General features: G+C 42.8%; 1 protein-coding gene across 3 annotated transcripts; it reads right to left on the minus strand.

Moving 5' to 3' along the window:
* Positions 1-5,629: 5,629 nt before the first annotated feature.
* LOC109759466 (ATP-dependent DNA helicase Q-like 4A) lies at positions 5,630-14,846 on the minus strand. 3 transcript variants are annotated; one of them, XR_005768393.3, is made up of 25 exons: positions 14,640-14,787; positions 13,553-13,924; positions 13,412-13,469; positions 12,603-12,998; positions 12,316-12,486; positions 12,092-12,222; positions 11,633-11,996; positions 11,417-11,548; positions 10,974-11,060; positions 10,768-10,901; positions 10,288-10,408; positions 9,973-10,124; positions 9,769-9,904; positions 8,852-8,975; positions 8,710-8,780; positions 8,579-8,647; positions 8,385-8,495; positions 8,122-8,280; positions 7,951-8,031; positions 7,579-7,766; positions 7,426-7,478; positions 6,734-6,833; positions 6,564-6,655; positions 6,409-6,486; positions 5,630-6,307 (listed from the first exon to the last, which is right to left on the minus strand). XR_005768393.3 is itself a non-coding variant. In XM_020318288.4 (25 exons), exons 2-25 carry the CDS (start codon positions 13,744-13,746, stop codon positions 5,878-5,880), a joined length of 3,606 nt encoding a protein of 1,201 aa, XP_020173877.1. In that variant the 5' UTR covers positions 13,747-13,924; positions 14,640-14,846; the 3' UTR covers positions 5,630-5,877. The 3 variants fall into 3 exon arrangements, 2 of the variants coding, with proteins under 2 accessions (XP_020173877.1, XP_040255062.1); XM_020318288.4 differs by having other exon boundaries at positions 7,605-7,766; positions 14,640-14,846; XM_040399128.3 differs by having other exon boundaries at positions 6,122-6,307; positions 6,413-6,486; positions 7,605-7,766.
* Positions 14,847-20,651: the final 5,805 nt, after the last annotated feature.

Raw genomic sequence — 20,651 nt, forward strand, 5'->3', positions numbered from 1 at the left:
TGATTTGTATTATATGAGTTATGTGATTTGGTGACCGAATGTTGTTCGGAGTCCCGGATGAGATCACGGACATGACGAGGAGTCTCGAAATGGTCGAGAGGTAAAGATTCATATATAGAACGATATTATTCGGACACCGGAAGTGTTCTGGGGTTACCGGGTACGTATCGGGTCACCGGAAGGGGTTGCGGGCTACCCCCGACAAACTATATGGGCCTTATGGGCCAAGAGGGGAAACACACCAGGCACAAAGGGGCTGGTGCGCCCCCCACCCCCCCTCACCATATGGGCTGGCCAAATTGGAGAAGGAAAGGGGAAATAGTAAAGGAAAAAGGGAATAGGATTCCCCCTTCCTACTCCGAATAGGAATAGGAAAGGGGGAGGCCGAATTGGGAGGTGCCCAAGTAGGATTCCACCTACTTGGGGCGCTCCCTTGGCTACCTCTCCTCCCCTCCAACATATATATATATATATATATATATATATATATAGGTAAATTATAAGGGGGGCACCACTAGAACACACAACAAACATTGTTACCCGTGTGCGACGCCTGCCTCCACAGTTTACGCCTCCGGTGATATTCACGTAGTGCTTAGGTGAAGCCCTGCGCGGATCACTTCGCCATCACCGTCACCACGTCGTCGTGCTGATGGAACTCTCGCTCGACACTTTGCTGGATCAAGAGTTCGAGGGACGTCATCGAGCTAAATGTGCACAGAACTCGGAGGTGTTGTACGTTCGGTGTTTGATCGGTCGGAACGAGAAGAAGTTCGACTACATCAACCGTGTTGTCAAACGCTTCCGCTTTCGGTCTACAAGGGTACGTGGACACACTCTCCCCCTCTCGTTGCTATGCATATCCTAGATAGATCTTGCGTGAGCGTAGGAATTTTTTTGAAATTGTATGCTACGTTCCCCAACACTTATGTCATTCTCGCCACCCACTATAAGCGAATTATGAACGTATCGCAACACCCTACAGCGGGAACCCCTCATGCTTGCGCAATACGGAGGGCACCGTAGGACAACACCAAAATAAAACATACAACTCAAACCAATCACGATCATCAATCAACCCATGGGACAAAACAAATCTACTCAAACATCATAGGATGGCCATACATCATTGGGAAATAATATATAGCATTAAGCACCATGTTTAAGTAGATATTACAGCGGGGAGAAGAGGTGTTCCACCGCTGCATAGTGGGGGAGAGAGAGTTGGTAATGATGGCGGCGAAATTATTGGTGTAGATCGTCGTCACGATGATTGCCCCGGCGGCGTTCCGGTGCCACCGGGAGAGAGGGGAGAGAGCCCCCTCCTTCTTCTTCTTCCTTGGGCTCCCCCCTAGATGGGAGGACAGTTCCCCCTCTGGTCCATGGTCTCCATGGCGGCGGAGGGGTGGGAGCCCCTCCAAGAGTGGATCTCTCTCTCTTTGTTCTCTTCTGTTTCCCGTTCCTATTTTCTGGCCGAAAACCGTTTCTTAAATATCCTGAGATCCATAACTCCGATCCGATTGGGCTGAAATTTTAACACGATTTTTTCCGGATATTATATTTCTTGCGGCGAAAGAAGGGCAGCAACCGACCTATGAGGTGCTCACTAGGTACCACGGCGCGACCTGATGCCTAGTGGGTCCCTCGAGCACAGTCTTGCGTTGATTCTTCTTCCAAAAATTCACATATATTCCAAAATAAATCTCCATAAATTTTTATCGCAATTGGACTTCGTTTGATATGGGTATTCTGTAGAAAAAATGCAACAAACAGGAACTGGAACTGGGCACTGGATCAATATGTTAATCCCAAAAATAATATAAAATGTTGCCAAAAGTATATAAAAGTTATAGAATATTGGCATGAAATAATCATAAATTATAGATGCGACGGAGACGTATCAGACGCCAAGTGGAGAGCCATCGCGCGAAGATCTGCAATGATGATGTTGATGGTGTCTCAGTCCGGGGGCGGCTAAGCGGCCACCAAAGCTGCAAGTAACCACACATTTTGAAAGTTGCGTTAGTGGTATGGCGGAGAGGCACGCGCTAGATGACAAGACGATTGCGGACGGTCCAGAGCGTCCATGTGAGGACCTCGATGCCCGGCCACCTAATGTGGCGAATGCGATGGTGAGTGGCCTGGATTTCCTCGAAGAGATCGGGGAAGTTTGTGTGCACCAACGCCCGCCAACAGCATCTTGGAAGCAGATCCACTGGAATTACGCTGACACACATGTGAAGAAGATGTGGTTCGAGTCCTCCTCTGTCCCACATAGGGGGCAGAGACCGTCACCAGGGCATTCCGCTTGATCACCTCCATGCCAGAGGGAATACGGCCCCGGATCCACTGCCACAGGAATATCCGAATCTCCAGGGGGAGTCTAATCTTCCAAACCTGGGTAAAGGGCGCAGGGGCTGGCGTTGGTGCAATGGCCTGATAGAGGGACTTGGTGGAGAACCGACCGGAGGGATCCAAGTGCCAGGAGATTTGATCGGACGGCTGATCCACCTCCGGGGAGTGGAGTGCGATGCAATCCAAGGGGTCCTACCACTCTGCCAACTTCAGTGGTCCAAACGGCCTTCTGAATGCAAGACGCCCTAAGTCAATAAGGGTCACCTGGACGGGCACATTAGGCACCGCCGCTATGGAGAAAAACCCCGGAAACAGGGCGGCGAATGGGTGATCCCCAGCCCATTTGTCGAACCAGAATAGGGTCGAAGCACCCGTCCCCACCGTGATGGAAGTCCCGATGCGAAGGACCGGGAGGAGCTGGATGATGGACTGCCAGAACTGCGAGCCGCCAGACCACTGATAGAAGGCGAGCGGCTGACCACGGAGATATTTATTCCGAATGATGTCAAGCCAGAGGCCGCCCTCCCCATTTGCAATCTGCCACAACCACCGGGTTGGGAGGGCAATGCGTTTGGACGACATGATCCCGAGCCCGCTCTGGTCGCGAGGTATGCAAATGTCAGGCCAGCTCACCATATGATATTTCTGCTTATCTCCTTCCCCGCCCAGTAGAATCTCGCGTGATATTTGGCGATCTCATGATGAAGGGTCTCGTGGAGGCTGTAGAAGCTCATGATGAAAGAGCAGCCTGGAGAGGCAAGAGTTAATGAGCACCGTCTGTGCCGCCTTCGACAGCCATCTGCCCTGTCAGGGTTCAACGTACCGTTGGAGCTTGGTCACCGTCGTACGGAGAGGTGCGAGTCACTGATGGGGATCCCCAAATAAGACGTGGGGAAGGAACCCAGTTGGCAGTTGAGCCGATCGGCAATATCCCGTGTACAAGACTAAATACTCCCTCCATTTTTATATACAAGGCCACAAACTCAAATTACAGGTAACAAGGTAAAATTTAATGCATACTTGACAAGCCAACTTTTCTTTATATTTGCTGGGATCATTAATACGCAACATGCATGCAAGGAAACTGAGTGGAGGGAGTAGCTAGTGTCATTATGACTGCATACATGCAAGTATTAAACAGGTTACTAGTACGAGGAAATATCATTAATTATTTCCTCGATTACTGTTGGTGGCTTTGTATTAATGTAAAACGTATATTTCATAGTTGCCTTGTATATAAAAATGGAGGGAGTATCATAAGCATATTGGGGTGGGTGAAGCAAAATGCTCTTCTGCTAGGATGATCTTATGAGCTTCCTTTGCATATGCACGTGAAATATGACATGCATTTGGATCTCTCTCACCACAACCAATCTGTTTTTCTTCCCCGAGAAAATATAAGCTATAAATGATTGTAACATGTTCAATCTATAACGCGCCCCATCTTAGTACGAGTGTAGCAATGTGAAAAAACGTCTTACATTATGGGATAGAGGAAATAAAATATATCGATTATGTGATCAATAAATCTATGTTTTCAAATTTGACTTTATAGATTGCTTGCCTTATTGTAACCCTCAAATTGCAAAAATGCATCTTTTGTCTTAAGTCCAAATTAGTCACAAAAGATTAGCAACCCAATATTACTATGATGCGACACATTTCGTAATGACGCATCAAAGGGGTGCGGCCGCCGCGCAGGTATGGCTAGTACATACTAGTGGGTACTATGTGAGAATGCCTCACCGTACTGCAGTTTCCATGGCTTTTCATTGCTCTCTTTTTTACTTTTAATCTTGTGCATCTAAATTCTTGTCAAAAACGCTCTCGCAATATTTCCACCAGCGCCCCGCTTTTGCCTTGTGCAACAACTTGTAGGCACATTCTGATCATAGTTTTAAATAGCCGGCTATAGCTTCGCTATAGCTCCGCTATAGCTGTTTGAGCATGTTGCCGCTAAATGATTTCATGTACAATTTGCCGTTATAGCCCGCTATAGCTGTTTTTAAGGGTCGCCGCTATATGCCATAGCCCGCTATTTAAAACATTGATTCCGATAAACTTATATAAAAGTCAAAGGCCATTTTCTAATTACTCTTACTTCAAAAATGATACTTCCATCATTTCACAAGGTAGTGCGTCCATGTTTTGATTGTTTTCCTTTAAGTTTAACCATAAATTTAACCAACTAGACCGACTGCGGAGGGTTTAAAAATTATACCATTAAATTCATTTTTTTATACAAATTTAATGGTATATTTTTTGCTCGCGACGCAGTCGGTCTTATTGACTAAATTTATGATCAAATTTAGATCTCGAAAAACGCGGGGTACTGTATTGAGGAATGGAGGGGGTACAACTCAACTCCACCCCACAGCGCGCCGACCGGGACAGACCTGTGCCACCACCGGGGCCGCTGGATGCTGCTTACGTGAATCGGGGTCGTTTGCCGGAGGCAGGCCGCTCTCTCGAATATTTTTCGCGTCCGTGGAAGGAGCAAAAACCATGAGGAAAGCGAGCAAGCGGGGGAAGCTTATGCAGACGACGTGCAGGCTTGTTCGGTGGTTCGCGCGTCGTTATCCAATCTCGCGTCACTACTCCAACAAATCAACCGGAGGCGTTTGACATGTCGTGTGATAGAGTAGTATCTGAGCCTTTGATCGGTTGACTTTGGTGATTCCAAAGGGACGGTGATGTCTCCGGCCGGGACCTGTCACCGAAATGACTCGAGAAAAATAAAGACGCAGCTCCTGTCATCGGGTTAAGAAAAGCGACCAATATCTCCCTTTAATAATAATGTGTATTTTAAGAAAAGAAGAGCATCTTCAAACGATATTTTCTTTCGAGGAAATGAGAATTTCAAATCAGAAAAGTGTACTGCTAGTACTACTGCTTCACAAACACACCTGGAGATCGCTGTCATATTAAAGCGAGCATGTTGGTCGAATGGAACATGCCACCTGCGTATTGGCAAATACAAAAATTGCATTGGTTGCCCAAGGTAGCTAGGCCGTTGCAGTCTCGCAGAACATACCGCGACGGCACATGCAAATGCAGCCTGCTTCAGGGTTCAACAAGCAACAGCCAACACAGCAACAGGCAACATGCATCAACAAACAGACAGCTAACTGACGGCTTCAAACAGAAGCCACATCTGCTACAATCCACACCCGGGTACACCAAGATTGAAGATGCAGCATAATCAAGCAACCTCTGTCGGCAAGTAGTTCTCTCCAAAGGGCAACTCTTCTCGAAATCTCAAAACAAAAGGTGCTGAGTTGGAATCCCATTCTAAGGATTTTTGTGGTTCCAGGGAATTCAGTTACAGGAGAACCAGGAACGGGGAGCATCAGACAGTTCCGATAAGACACTCGTCTATTACTGCAGCGTGGTACATACATTTCCACGTCCACCGAATCCAGATTACCCCACAGAAGAATATCATGTTACATTTGCTACAGCCTACAAGAACTACCCTGAAACACGAGACCTATATATATAAAGGCTTAGATGCCTACAAGCCTAGTTGGTGTATTTAAATTCTTCAAATATATTAGGTGTGGTGGCGTTACCACCGGCTGTCCACTTGGGCAAAACCCTACCAGAGGCCAGAGGCTGTTGGACGCTGCTGCACAGCTCATCCACCTCCTCGCATCCGTCCAAGTCAACATCTATGTAGCGGACGTCTTGGATCACGCTTGCAGCATCAGGTATTCCCTGCTTGCCGTTTCGTGTCTTTCCCGTGTGTTTCTTGGACTGAACTGTGCGTTCTTCAAAGTCATTGCCGTTACCAGACGTGTGAATGGCGGGGAAGCCCCTTCGCTTCTTCACGGCCTCATTTTGCTCGTTACTGCCGCCGCTGCTGCTGCTTCTCTTGCTTCCGTTTGGAAATTGGTTGAGAAACTCCTCTATGGTTGCAAGTACACGATCCCCGTACTTGTTGAGCTTCACCCTGAAAGTATGTAAAACGGTGAGTAATGCTTGCTTTAGTTCCCAGAGCTGCGTTGCCAACCTTACAATGTGCACTGAATATATTGTTTTTAGAGTCATTACTTGCCGATGCCATTTATCTCCAAAAGTTCTTCTTTTGTCCTTGGTATCCGAGTGCTAATTTCCTTCAGTGTTTCATTTCTGAACATGAATAATTCACCACGTCAGAAGTCAGTCAGCAAGTCCTTGCACAGCTGAAGGTATAACATGAAACTTACTTAAATATGTGGTGTACACCACATCCTGCAGTACCCTCCGCTATCTGAGACCTAAGGATTCTTAAAGTTTCATAGAGCAGCGATGAAAAATTCTGCAATTGAGAATAGCCTTTAGAATGAACCAAAATAAATACACACAAGAGGATTTACTATAACTAATGACCAACTACCTCATCCATTTCACTCTGCCGTTGAACAGTCTTATTGACTTGTGAGATTGATGATTCATCAAGTTTCCCCATCTTCGGGGCTTTGTCAGCAGTGGGAAACCTGCAAAATAACATACAAATCATTATAAGCAAGATGTTTGGAGTATTAAATGAAATTTAAATTTAAAGAAAGTACTCTGGTATGTGATATCCTGATTTAACTTTAAAGCTCAACTTTCCAACTTCAAGTGCATTCAACTAAGTCTCAGTTGATAACATTTGACATTACATATCCAGTTCTAATTCAAGATCAGATTGTCGGTAACATTACATTGTGCAAAAAAGCAATATGAGTTTAAACTTATACTGCCAAAAAATCATCATACTCAATGAAGTCTCAATTATAATGACATTTGACATTATATATATTCAGTTCTACAAATCAAGATCAGATTGTCGGTAACATCATATTGTGCAAACTAAATTTAGAAGTGCAAACTGATACTGCCATAAAACCATCACTTAAAAGACATTATTAGTTAATGATGGACCCTAGAAAGATTTTTGGCGAACTCATGAAAAAGAACTGTATGGTCACACAAAAAAGGAAATATTTCTCAATAAAAGCAAGATATGTAAATCAAACTTGAAGAGAAGAGACAAATGCAGAACATCCAATAAATTTTATAACATGTTAAAGGCAGAAAACTAACTTAAGGACGATCTGTTTGCCAGAGCGAAGACCACCAACTTTAACCTGATTCGCCTGCTCAACAAAAAAACAGAAGGAAAACATATGTATAAAACCAAGGCAGCTACAAGAAGGTTGCCAAAAAATCATCTCAAAAATAAAGTAATAAACCAACCAGGGATCGTGTATTCTCTCGGCTACCTTTAAAACAGATGATACTGATCCATACGTATCACTCTTTTTGACATCCTCAGTGAGTATTCCCTCAGTTACTAGATGCCGCAGTACCCTTGCTGCCTCGCCTTTAGCTAGATTCTTCCCAGCCCCATGAAGAGGCAAAATATCATGATGGTTCTTCTTGACCTAAATGCAATAGTTGACAAGATTTACAATCTAGGCGCAAGAATGTAGTTTCACCATGATTTCTCCAGCAAGAAGCCAAGATGCACGATATCCAGACTGTAGAAAGTAAGTTGACACTGGTAGCAAGTAACAGAATTAATGAACTTCAGAACAATAATTCCGAGCGTTTAGCAGAATGCCATACATTTTGGTTCAAGGAACCCCTGTAAACTTCAAGAATGTGAGAACTCGAACATGACTGCCTTGTCGTCAAGACCAGCTCAACCTAAAAAAGCAACAAGATGGAGATGTAAGTTCACAGTGAGGTGTGCATGTGTTCAGGAGGCAGGGCACAGCTATCTACTTAGGCACCTACCAATTGCTTAGCAATATTGGTCACATCTTTCTCAATCCATCTCAATCCTTTCTTGCAATTATCACATGTTTTTGAACAATGTGATGGATCAAATGTCTCTCCAAAGTGGATCAGTTGTAGTAAACGTCTGCAATCCACATCATTTTCGCAGTAACTAACCTGTAGAAGGGGGGGGGGGGGGGGGGGGGGGGGGGGGGATACATGGTTATGATGGCTTCCAAACTACACCTCGACGAGCAAAATGCGTATAGAATTATCTGTACCATGCACAAGAGATTCTCCTTGTGTGTTGCAAGTGCTTGCCCATGTGAGGACGAAGAGCTTGATCTTACTTGCTCTGCAGATCCTTGTGTGATCATGTGTTTGACACGAATCTAGATAATTTGACAAGAAAATTACTTGTTTGTGATGACTGATGAGATGACGGGCTGACAATATAAGGTACCACTAGACTTACATAGTCAGAATAGTTATAATACAGTACACAAGATGAGCGCTGTCCATCTCTACCAGCACGTCCACACTCCTAAAAGAAAACTCGGTCATGAACCAGCTTAAATCATGCAGTTTCCTGTGCAAACTTCTTACCTGATGGTACCCTTCAATTGATTTAGGAAGGGAATGATGAATAACAAAACGGACATCGGGTTTATTGATACCTGCAAATTCGAACATTAACATGGAGCGCAGATAAATAATTCATTTGAAGATGTTTCAAAGATCACATTACCCATCCCAAATGCAACTGTAGCACAGATTATGTTTATCTTATCCATACTCCATAGCCTCTGAACAGCTGCTCTATCAGAAGGCTCCATGTTACCATGATAGTGTGATGCTTGGTGCCCATATTCCTGTGTCAATAAACAGGAAACAGACAAGATTAGTCAGACAGGTCAGTAGTTCAAATGCTAAGCACTTCAAATTTGCATAGCCCATCCAATTTCTGTTTTCTGACTAAATCCTTACAGCCTTGGGATTTATCACATCATCAGACTAGCACAATTAAAATGTTGACATCAACTTATGCACTCTAAAACCATCAGGTACTGACATGGCTCCCACTTGAGCACATAATGAGACTGCTACATGTAAATCTGGGCAAAAATATCATGAGCTGTGCACTACCAAACTCTCTATCCAGCATGTTTGAGTTAAGAGACCAACTATATTCAACATGGTTGTGTATTAACTTTCGAAACATCTCACCAGAATTTTAAGATTTGGTGCATCTATATTAGTTTACGCATGAAACCTAAGTCAGGTATGGATTGTTGATGGCGCAAACCAACATGTGTAACTAATTTTACCGAACGGAGACTAAACCCAAAGTGCGATTCCTTTTACAAATATGGGGCCCAAATGACACAAAAAAAAAACATGGAGCCCTTTTTCACTAACATGTGTGTTCATCTATATTCCGTAGTGGTAAAGACATCTGTGTAGAGACAGGTGCTCACGAATCAGGATAAACAAGAAGATTGACCCAAAATAAAATTGAACGTCTATATTTAGCAAAAGGTGGAAAACACATGAGAAGAATGAAAAGATTGGTAAGGACGGATTTGCTCCAGCAAACAATATTAAATATCGAAGGAGAACACAGCATGCTTGAACAGTGAACAGCTTAAAGTCTGAAGAAGTAACCCTCAGTTTTTCGGCCACTTTTTCACAGTCCATTCTTGAAAGGCAATATATGATGCCGCATTCTTTAGGATGATTTTCGCGGATAAAGCAATCTATATCCTCGAGACATTTCTTTGTCTTGGGCATCACAATATACCTGCAAAACTTGCGCTGAGATGATTTGCACAGTCGAAGTTGTATGTCAAGATATTCTGACAGACATACCTCAGATTGGGACGATTAAAACTCTGTTTGAAAACAACACAGTTTGCGAGGCCTAGAGCTTGCACAACATCTTCCTTAACACTCGCAGTTGCTGTTGCTGTCAAGGCCAGGACTGGTGTCTCTGGGAACTTTTGTTTTAAGAGACCTAAATGCTGAGAGATCATGTACGAAAGTTATATCCAATGATTGTCTCTTACTCCCTCCATATCAAAATATAAGACGCTTTTCGACACTATCAGAGTGTCAAAAAACGTCTTATATTTTGAAACAGAGGGAGTATTTGACATGAACATATGTCTTCCTGATCGAAAGTACCTGGTAATCAGGTCGGAAATCATGGCCCCACTGGCTTACACAATGAGCTTCATCAATAACAATTCTGGAAAGATAACCTCGTGAATATAAAATTTCCAATTGTCTCAGTAGAGCATCACTCCTGTACCCAGGAAATTGCTACCAGTTACTACCAAATACATTGATAGTAGAACAGACCTAAATGATAAACTGACAGAGAAGAGTATAACTGTACAAGTGAGGGACTAATAGAGAGCTTAAGCCTTAAGTGCATTCAGGGATTTCAAATGTAGATGTTAGGTAAAAAAAGGAACTGTAACAGCTAATTTTGATCTGGAAAAAGTGAACTACTAAACAATCCCACCAGGTCATATTAAATAAGTATGGAAGTTACAGTATATTGCAAAAGGATAATTTGAACAGCAATTAAGAGATGATGCAGCCAAGTCCAAATATAACTACTTCAGACCTGTGATGTGGAATTTACGACATTCCACTTACTTCGCTATTTTTTCTGGAGTAACATATAGTAGCTTATAGTTGCATGTAGATGTAGGAGACATTAGATCTCTTAATATTCTCTGCTGCTCTGTCCATTCCAGGTTGGCACTGAGGTAAGTTGCAGGAATATTTGCCTGCTCCAGACAGGAGGTGAGTGGTCAAAAAAAATCAAGAAATATGTTCTAGGAAATGAGATAATGTATTACCTGTGATAAATGCATGATCTGGTCCTGGATGAGTGAAACAAGAGGACAAACTACTAGCGTTATGCCCTCATCAATGAGAGCTGGAAGCTGCAAATTAATAGATGAGTGTTCAGTGCTAATTTGAGGAAATACAATCTTGCAGATGGAGTTAGCAGTCAATGCTGAATAAATTGGATTGTTTTAATTCCCTGCAAGACCATTGATTAATTAATTCATAATACTTATCTGATCAAACTCTTTTAGAAATTATCTCATCTTCCATGTTTAAAACTTAAACGTACCACTTGGCCAGTAGTATCATACATATGTGAGCACTAGAAAAAACAAAAGGCAAAGGAGTAACAAATTCACAAAAATCACCACTGAAGAGTCAAAAGGTGTATACAGTATTTCAAATATGATATCAAACAAGGGCGGAAATTTGTAGAAGCATGGTTCATTACCTGGTAGGTCAAACTTTTTCCACCACCAGTTGGCATCAAAACAAAAACATCACTACCATTCATTGTGGCATTAATTATTTCTCGCTGATTTGGGCGGAAAGAACGGTTTCCAAATACTCTCTTGTTGTGGACCTGAAGATGCAGTCAAACTTAGTGACTGTCATAAGCCAATGTTAATGAAGTAATCAACAGTTGATTTTGAAGAAAATAAATAACCTCAAGTTCCTTGGTCCATGGAAAATCTGTGCTGCTCCACTTCTTATCACCAGAACCGTCGGTGTAGCTAATATCTATATTTCTACGGGTGTAATCTCTCTGCACTGATGTTAACGGTATGTTACTATCCATGTAGGTACATGGAGCAGGAGTATAGCATGAACCACCGTCCCAGGGTGCATTCATATCATAAAACTGAGATTGGGATCTATTATTGTCCACAAAAGTGCTTGGGGTCATAGGGGGGTGATGCCCTTCTGCAGCTGTTGTGGAGGCCATAGAGTGTGATCTCTGCCGCTCATCGTCTTGGGTTGGCCTCGCCATATAATCCCCAAGTATCTGGATCTGTTTATTTAGATGTGCACTGCAGTGTATAACCACAGAAAATATCAGTATTAATACTGGTAAACCGAGCTTCATAATATACACAAAAATAATCAGTAGGCCCAAGAACCAAACCGCTGTTGACGAAGCTCTTCAGAATGTTGAGGATTGAGTTCTCCAGAACCATCAAGAAGTTTATTGGATACTGCAATCAACTGATCCTTCATCCCTTGCAAATGATAATTCAGCTCTGGGCAAAAAGCTAGCTGCACAAGTTTGGTATTAGCTTGTGAGTTAACATGCTGAAATAGCTACTACCTGAACAGCATGAATGATGATTCAACTAATACTTTGCTTACCTTGTAACCATGACTACAAATTTCAGAGAGTTCTTGTGGTAAACTATTATCATCTGAACCTGTGAAGTTACACTTGTTTCCTGATGGAGTTGACATTTGCCGGGATGCTAACCCTCTGGGTGTATTTGTTGCTTCATAATGTTCCATAACTATGCGGTCCACATCAATACTCTGGAACATAACTAGATTTGTCACCAATTATGATATGATAAGATGGTATGTTCATCTAATTCTGGGAAGATAATTCAGTAGATAAAATATCAAATTTATCGGATTAAAGCACCTACCGCCAGAATCTCGTCATCATCCATGGCATCTAACTTATCATCAGCACACATGTTATCAGCAACAGGAACAGTCTGGCATGACATAGCATCAGTTCTGGCAAAACTGCTCTGATATGTTGTTCCAACCACATGGTTGCTCTGGTAAACCGTTGTACAGGTGCTTGCCAGCCGATGGCTGTTATTTTGCTCCAGGATACCACTTTCAGTGCGGTGATGCAGACTTTCCTGAGAGGGAATTGTACTTTTCGGCACATTATCCGATTTGTTGGCATTATATGAAGAATTTGTTGCATAAATAGGAGAAAAATCCCTGCCACAATCTTTCACCTTTGCAGATAAACCAGGTCTTAAATAATTCTTACAGGTCACCTGGGTGTTACACACAGAACGCCAGGCCTGTCATAGAAGTGTCATTAGATAATAACCACACAAAAATGAACAGAACACACTGAACTTTTTAGATAGTGGCCATAAGGTTTATGCTTTTTTTTCAGCAAAGCGATAAACTGGAAGTAAAAGACAAGCCAGGATTGAATTTACAGGCATGCAGCAAGTGGCTAACCAGTCCTAACTCCAACAAAATGTGATGCGCCTTTAGTGGACAGCTAACAAATTTAAAAACAAACTGTCCTAGTTTTGCACTTAGTCAAGACAAACAAGCATCTAATAGCTTTTATAACATGGTTTTGAAAGAAAACTGCTTCTTACAGTAAGATTAGCAAAATCTACAGGTCGAAGTGATCGTGTAGCTATAGCATTTTTAAGCATTCTGTGATGATTCATAGCATGTTACAGTATTATTGCCATACCTTCTCGATCCATGGAACTTGAAGGCGTTCTGGGCCTTGAATTTTACAAGCAGCGGACCTGGGAATATGAGTTTTGTTGCTGATGCGGTGAACAACTGTCTCTAGGATAAGATCAACTAATTGCATATAACAGAATTATACCTTAAAGAAAGCATTGTATTGCAGTTCGCTTCTGGATTTGCCCTTTGTGTTGGTAAAGAGAACAGAAAGCTTGAACTCAGAAAGTCATCTTTGCTAAGGGAGCTTTGTATAGCATTTGCATGATGTGGCCAATTGACTTTTGGAGGTTTGTCATTGCAGCTGGAGCCAGAGTTCAGCTTGTTGCTTCCTTGCATTCGCTGCTATGGTAATTAGGGCATGAAGTGCTATTGAATGTTTGGTGATGAGATCTCACAAGGTCAGAAGCCAAAACCAAACTGAGGTGTGTAAATAGCACTTGCGTGGTTCTGCCAGCATGTGCGGGCAGTCTGAAAATGCCTCAAATTGTGTGATAGATATAACTTAGCTGCACGCCTACAACAATATGATGTAAGAAACAGAGTAAGAAACAAAACATGTAGGATTAAGCTTGCAAATGATGGTGAATCACGTATACATCACTAACGATGCCTGCGTTAGCAACTGCCACAGTGAGATCATATCAGAAGCTAAAGACTTTACTGAAGACAAGCTACAAATAACTTAAAGCTGGTTTAAAATAGTATAGCTAAAGATGTTATCCATATTAGGATTTTGACCAACCATCATCAGAGCTCACAGAAAATGCGGAAACAAACAGATAAGGGAGACTAAGTCCAGTTATCCCGTCGATCGCAGCGGTTCTAAAACAGGCGTGTGCTCCGCAACGAAATAAAGAATGAGATGAGCCATATTCCATCAATTGCAGCCTTGCGGACATGATTCTGTTCAAATTATCGAGAGGGCTGAAAATCAATGCATTTTTGGCCGTGCACATGCCATACACACGCAGGGTTACGTTTTGGCTGGGAAGAAATTGAACAAAGCCCTCCCCCCGGAGGCAGGCATTCCGTCGAACACCCTATCCTCGAACCGTACAGTCAGCCCCGCCCGAGGACCGAAAACAACCCCTCCTCGCCGCTCCCAGCCACGAACACGATTAGAGATCCCGCGGCCGCGGTGCCGCGTGAACTCCCACCAGAAGGGTCCCCGGGAAAACACGGAAAATTGCAGAGACGGGAGGCGACTGGGTCGGGGACAGTGAGATCACCTGGCACCGACGAGGCCGCGGAGGCTGAGGCGTACGCGCGCGCGCCGGAGAGGGAGAGCGAGAGGCCGAGCCCTAGTTTTGGTGAATGGGGAAGGAAATCTGGGTGGGTTTGTGCGGAGGGAATGGCCAGCCGCCGCGCGGGATATGGTACACGGGGAAATTGAAAACCTCCCCCGTGGAGGGAAACGAATTAGGGAACCGGCACCCCTCTAATCCGCTGATCCTCTGGTTAGCGCGGTGGCCGTTGGATCGGCGGTTAAGATCCGTGCCGGGTATTCGCAACGGTGCTCAAGTTTCAACGGGTAGATTGTGTGTGAAAGGGTGTTTGCGCGTGTACAGGAGTGCGAGTGTGATTCCGTTGCCCATTTTGGTGATTCTCATCTCGTGTTCCAGTGTTTGGAAAATTCTGTAAAGAAAAAAGTAGCGAGCAGAAATTTCTGTATTGTGGGGTAAATTTGTAGTGTTGCTTGGTATGGAGTGTCGCCATACAATAGAAAGATTTCTTTTCTGAACACAGTATAAACAAAGAGGCTCATATATACGCACGTACACTCACCTCTTTAAACGCATGCACACCCTATTCCTATGAGAACCTCCAAAAGATTGGGCTGACACATCATCTTGAGATTGACGAAGTCGTTAGAGACGTCTTCGTAGTCGACGGGTACGTCTCCTCCCACTGAACGCACCTCGTCGGAAGACCTGAAATAAATACAGGAAAATGCGAGCACCAATGTCAATTTTAGGACTTTAACTCTGATGGGCCGGGATACCACTGCCCTTCTAATCATCAAACCATAGTTTGGTTCGCACAACACACAGAATATATACATTATAGTACAGTCTCTATCAAGGAGGCGTTTGGTAGCCTGCGTATACCTCAGTCAGGCATGCTAGATGTTTGGCCTGCATCGAAATCTTGACCCACATGAAACTTAAAACATGTCAGGGTCTGGCCTGGCCTGCACTGAAATGTTAGACGCGAAAGAAGACGTGGTCATATCAATGATGATTCCGGAGGCTTTAACTGCCTGTCCTCCACTTTAAAAAAATCTCTACTATTGCGGAGCCAGCTCACTAACTCAAGTATTGAATTATCTCTCCAAAATTGTTATGAGTATGAATAAAATTACATGTATTTCTTAAAAAAATCATAGTTCGTGAAAGGAGTCGAACTCGAATCGCTAGGTAACAGCTAGAATAAAAAGGATTGGTCACATATCCAACTAACTTAGCACACATGCTTGTCATACGGAAGAAACAAAACGTATTTTAGGCCTAAAAAACAAGCGGTGAATGTTTCTTGTTTTGCATGAATGTGGTATTTTTGAGAAAAAATGTGCCCATTTGTGATTTCGATTTTTTAAGCTTATTTGGATGGGGATATAATTGGCTATTTTGCTAGATAGACCGATTTTTTTCTTTCAAAATTGTATATTTTGAAGAAAAAATACAGAGCAAATCCAGTAAGTAGTACATCTCTCTATTAGTATTCTAAAAAAATTGGGCTTATTTGGACCACACGATTAGCAGATAATGACTATATTGTTAAACAAATCCAAATTTTGGTAAAAAAACATTCAATTACTAAGCGTTAACTTTGAGTCCATCCACCATTATCTTCCTAGATTCCTAACAGGTCATATTGATGGTCGATGAATGGATATCATCCACCGAAAAGAATAGGGAGCATGTATGATTGCGGGTTGGTTGCGTGACATTTCGTCGGGACATAATCAAAGGTCATGATTGGTTGATGCAGACTACTTTGTGTCGGGTTGTACCTTCCCGCAATATGTGTTCCAGCAATGCTCCGCATGATCGAACGATTGTTTTGTCGAATTCTCGACGACATGCAAGTCACTAAACCTTTCTTCCAACAACATAGAAATGCCCGCCGGTCTTCTTGCTTTTTCCCATTTTCATAAGATGATTGCAACATTTTAGATGCTTGCATATGACTCCCCTGCAGATTCAATGGATGACACTCTTCACGTGGTCAAAATGAAATCATCGAGTGCACGGAAGTGTTTGCTGAAACTGTAGTGAATGTTTATGGAGAGCAATATCTGCGAGCACCTAATGTCGAGGACAGGGCCAGGATTCCAGAGATGCATGGAGGAAAGGTTGCCTTGCGATGCTAGGGAGTGTTGGCTATATGCACTAAAAGTGAAAGAATTGCCCTGCAGCTTGCACGACCAATTCACCGGGAGGGGCCAACAATAATTTTGAAAGTTGTTGCCTCTGGAGATCTACGGATCTGGCATTGCTACCTTGGGTTGCATGTATCTCATAATGAAACCAATGTTTTGCAAAGATCGCATCTATTTGCAAGGCTAATTACAGGTATCCACTTTGCACCTTCATGGTGAGTGGTCATCGGTGTGACCAAGATTACTATCTAGCAGATGGCATCTATCCATCTTGGTCTACATTTCTGAAGGCAATTCATAAGCCTGATAGCAGGAAACATAAGCATTTCGCCAATACGCAAGAAGCTCAGAGAAAATACATTGAGAGGGCATTTGGAGTGCCACAATCAAGGTTTCCAGTTGTCCGGTGCCTGCTCGTTTCTAGAACAAGGTTATCCTGTCAAATACCATGGCATGTTGTGTTATCCTACACACATGATTATAGAGGATGAGAGACATGTGTGAGGGCCCATTGACTATGAACCTAATGGTAGACTAGTCAGGCCTCACAGGAACCCAAATCACATTCAAGCATTTCTTAAGGCGCATCGAAAGATTAAAGACCGGGCTTCCCACCATCAGCTAAATGGAGGATCTTATTGATCATCATTGGTAGCTAAATGGGGAAGGAGTGCTTAAATTGCTTTAATTTTATTTATTTCACTTTAACAATTCATTTGGCTGGATTGCTTGTTGCATTTGTATTATTTGCCAATTTGAATTATTTGTTGTGTTCGGATAAATGGTCTGTATAATATTTGTTGAACTGTGGGTCCTACATGCATGAGAAATAGGTAGCTAGCTGGGACAATGGATGCTTAAATTGCTTTAAATTTTATTTATTTTTCACTTATAATTTGTTTGATCGGATTAGTTGTTGCATTTCAATTATTTGTCAATTTAAAAATTTGTATTTTCGGATAAATGATTTGTATAATATTTGTTGAATTGTGGGTCCTACATGCATGTGAAATAGGCAGCTAGCTAGGAGAAGGATGCTTAAATAGCTTTAAATTTTATTTATTTTCACTTTAACAATTCATTTGACCGGATTACTTGTTGCATCTGTATTATTTGCCAATTTGAATTTATTTGTTGTGTTCGGATAAATAGTTTGTATAATATTTGTTAAATTGTGGGTCCTACATGCATGGGAAATAGGTAGCTAACGGGAGAAGGATGCTTAAATTGCTTTAATTTTATTTATTTCCACTTTAACAATATTTGATCGGATTAGTCGCTGCATTTGGATTATTTGCCAATTTGAATTTACTTGTTGTGTTCGGATAAATGGTTTGTATAGTATTTGTTGAATTGTGGGTCCTACATGCATGGTAAATATGCAACGAGCTAGGAGAAAGGATGCTTAAATTGCTTTAATTTTATTTATATTTCACTTTAACAATTTAGTTGATCGGATTAGTCGCTGGATTTGGATTATATACCATTTTGAATTTATTTGTTGTGTTCGGATAAATGATTTGTACAATATTTGTTGAATTGCGGGTCCTACATGCATGGTAATAGGCAACTAGCTGGGAGAAGTAATGCTTAAATTACTTTAAATATTATTAATTTTCACTTTAACATTTTATTTGATCGGATTATTTGCCAATTTGAATTATTTGTTGTATTCGGATAAATGTTTATATAATATTTGTTGAATTGTGGGTTCTACATGCATGGCAAATATGGAGGCCGCATTATGACAACTCTGTGTTAGCACACAGCGGCCAAGGCCTCCATTCCATATGAAGTTCGACCGGCTTACGGTTGCTCCTAGCTTGTCAAATTTTTCTAACCCTCTCGTATCAGACGAGGAGGATGAGGATGCTGATGCCAATAATGATGGCAAGCCTCTCTCCCATCTGGTTTATCACAAGATTGAAGTAGACTTGAATGATATTGTACGTGACACTATGCTGTATGAGCTTGTCGCATTGTGTAACGCCCCAGACACACCTGTCGGTGGTGGTTACTCCTGGTGTCGGGGAACGCAGTATTTCAAAAAGTTTACCTACGATCACGCAAGATCTATCTATGTGATGCATAGCAACAAACGGGAGAGTATGTCCACGTACCCTCATAGACCGAAAGCGGAAGCGTTAAGTAACGCGGTTGATGTAGTCGAACATCTTCGCGATCCAACCGATCAAGTACAGAACGCATGACACCTCCGTGATCTGCACACGTTCAGCTCGGTGACGTCCCTCGAACTCTTGATCCAGCTGAGGCCGAGGGAGAGCTCCATCAGCACGACGACGTGGTGACGGTGTTGATGAAGTTACCGACGCAGGGCTTCGCCTAAGCACTACAACGATATGACCGAGGTGGAATTCTGTGGAGGGGGGCACCGCACACGGCTAAGACAACTGTCAACTTGTGTGTTCTAGGGTGCCCCCATGCCCCTGTATATAAAGGAGCAAGGGGGAGCCCGTCCGGCCCCTAGGGCGCGCCCCCAAGAGCGGAATCCTACTAGGACTCCAAGTCCTAGTAGGAATCCACCAAGAGGGAGAGAGGGGGAAGGGAAGGAAAGGGGGCGTCGCCCCCAACCCTAGTCCAATTCGGACCCAGGGGGCAGCCCCTCCTGGCCCTTCCTCTCTTCCCACTAAGGCCCATAGAGGCCCATTAGTTCCCCCGGGGGTTCCGATAACCCCGGGCACTCTGATATTTATGCGGTGAACCCCGGAACTCATCCGGTGTCCGAATAACATCGTCCAATATATCATTCTTTATGTCTCGACCATTTCGAGACTCCTCGTCATGTCCGTGATCACATTTGGGACTCCGAACTACCTTCGATACATCAAAACACATAAACTCATAATACCAATCGTCATCGAACGTTAAGCGTGCGGACCCTACGGGTTCGAGAACTATGTAGACATGACCGAGATTTATCTCCGGTCAATAACCAATAGCGGAACCTGGATGCTCATATTGGCTCCCACATATTCTACGAAGATCTTTATCGGTCAAACCGCATAACAACATACGTTATTCCCTTTGTCATCGGTATGTTACTTGCCCGAGATTTGATTGTCGCTATCTCAATACCTAGTTCAATCTCGTTACCGGCAAGTCTCTTTACTCGTTCCGTAATGCATCATCCCGCAACTAACTCATTAGTCACATTGCTTGCAAGGCTTATAGTGATGTGGATTACCGAGAGGGCCCATAGATACCTCTCCGACAATCGGAGTGACAAATCCTAATCTCGATCTATGCTAACTCAACAAACACCATCGGAGACACCTGTAGAGCATCTTTATAATCACCCAGTTACGTTGTGACGTTTGATAGCACACTAAGTGTTCCTCCGGTATTCGGGAGTTGCATAATCTCATAGTCATAGGAACATGTATAAGTCATGAAGAAAGCAATAGCAACAAACTAAACGATCATCGTGCTAAGCTAACGGAATGTGTCTTGTCAATCACATCATTCTCTAATGATGTGATCCCGTTCATCAAATGACAACTCATGTCTATGGCTAGGAAACTTAACCATCTTTGATTAACGAGCTAGTTAAGTAGAGGCATACTAGTGACATTCTGTTTGTCTATGTATTCGCACATGTACTAAGTTTCCAGTTAATACAATTCTAGCATGAATAATAAACATTTATCATGACATAAGGAAATATAAATAACAACTTTATTATTGCCTCTAGGGCATATTTCCTTCAGTCTCCCACTTGCACTAGAGTCAATAATCTAGATTACATGGTAATGATTCTAACACCCATGGAGTCTTGGTGTTGATTATGTTTTGCTCGTGAGAGAGGCTTAGTCAACGGGTCTGCAACATTCAGATCCGT

Source organism: Aegilops tauschii, chromosome 2 (assembly GCF_002575655.3).
Source record: "Aegilops tauschii subsp. strangulata cultivar AL8/78 chromosome 2, Aet v6.0, whole genome shotgun sequence".
Classification (NCBI taxonomy): domain Eukaryota; kingdom Viridiplantae; phylum Streptophyta; class Magnoliopsida; order Poales; family Poaceae; genus Aegilops; species Aegilops tauschii.

Coding starts and splice junctions, on each gene's coding strand:
- LOC109759466 (XM_020318288.4), bottom strand. CDS start 13,746: ATGCAAGGAAGCAACAAGCTGAACTCTGGCTCCAGCTGCAATGACAAA. Junction 10,409..10,767: donor ACTCCAGAAAAAATAGCGAA/GTAAGTGGAATG, acceptor TCCTGGGTACAG/GAGTGATGCTCTACTGAGAC. Junction 8,976..9,768: donor AAGTGGCCGAAAAACTGAGG/GTTACTTCTTCA, acceptor TTATTGACACAG/GAATATGGGCACCAAGCATC.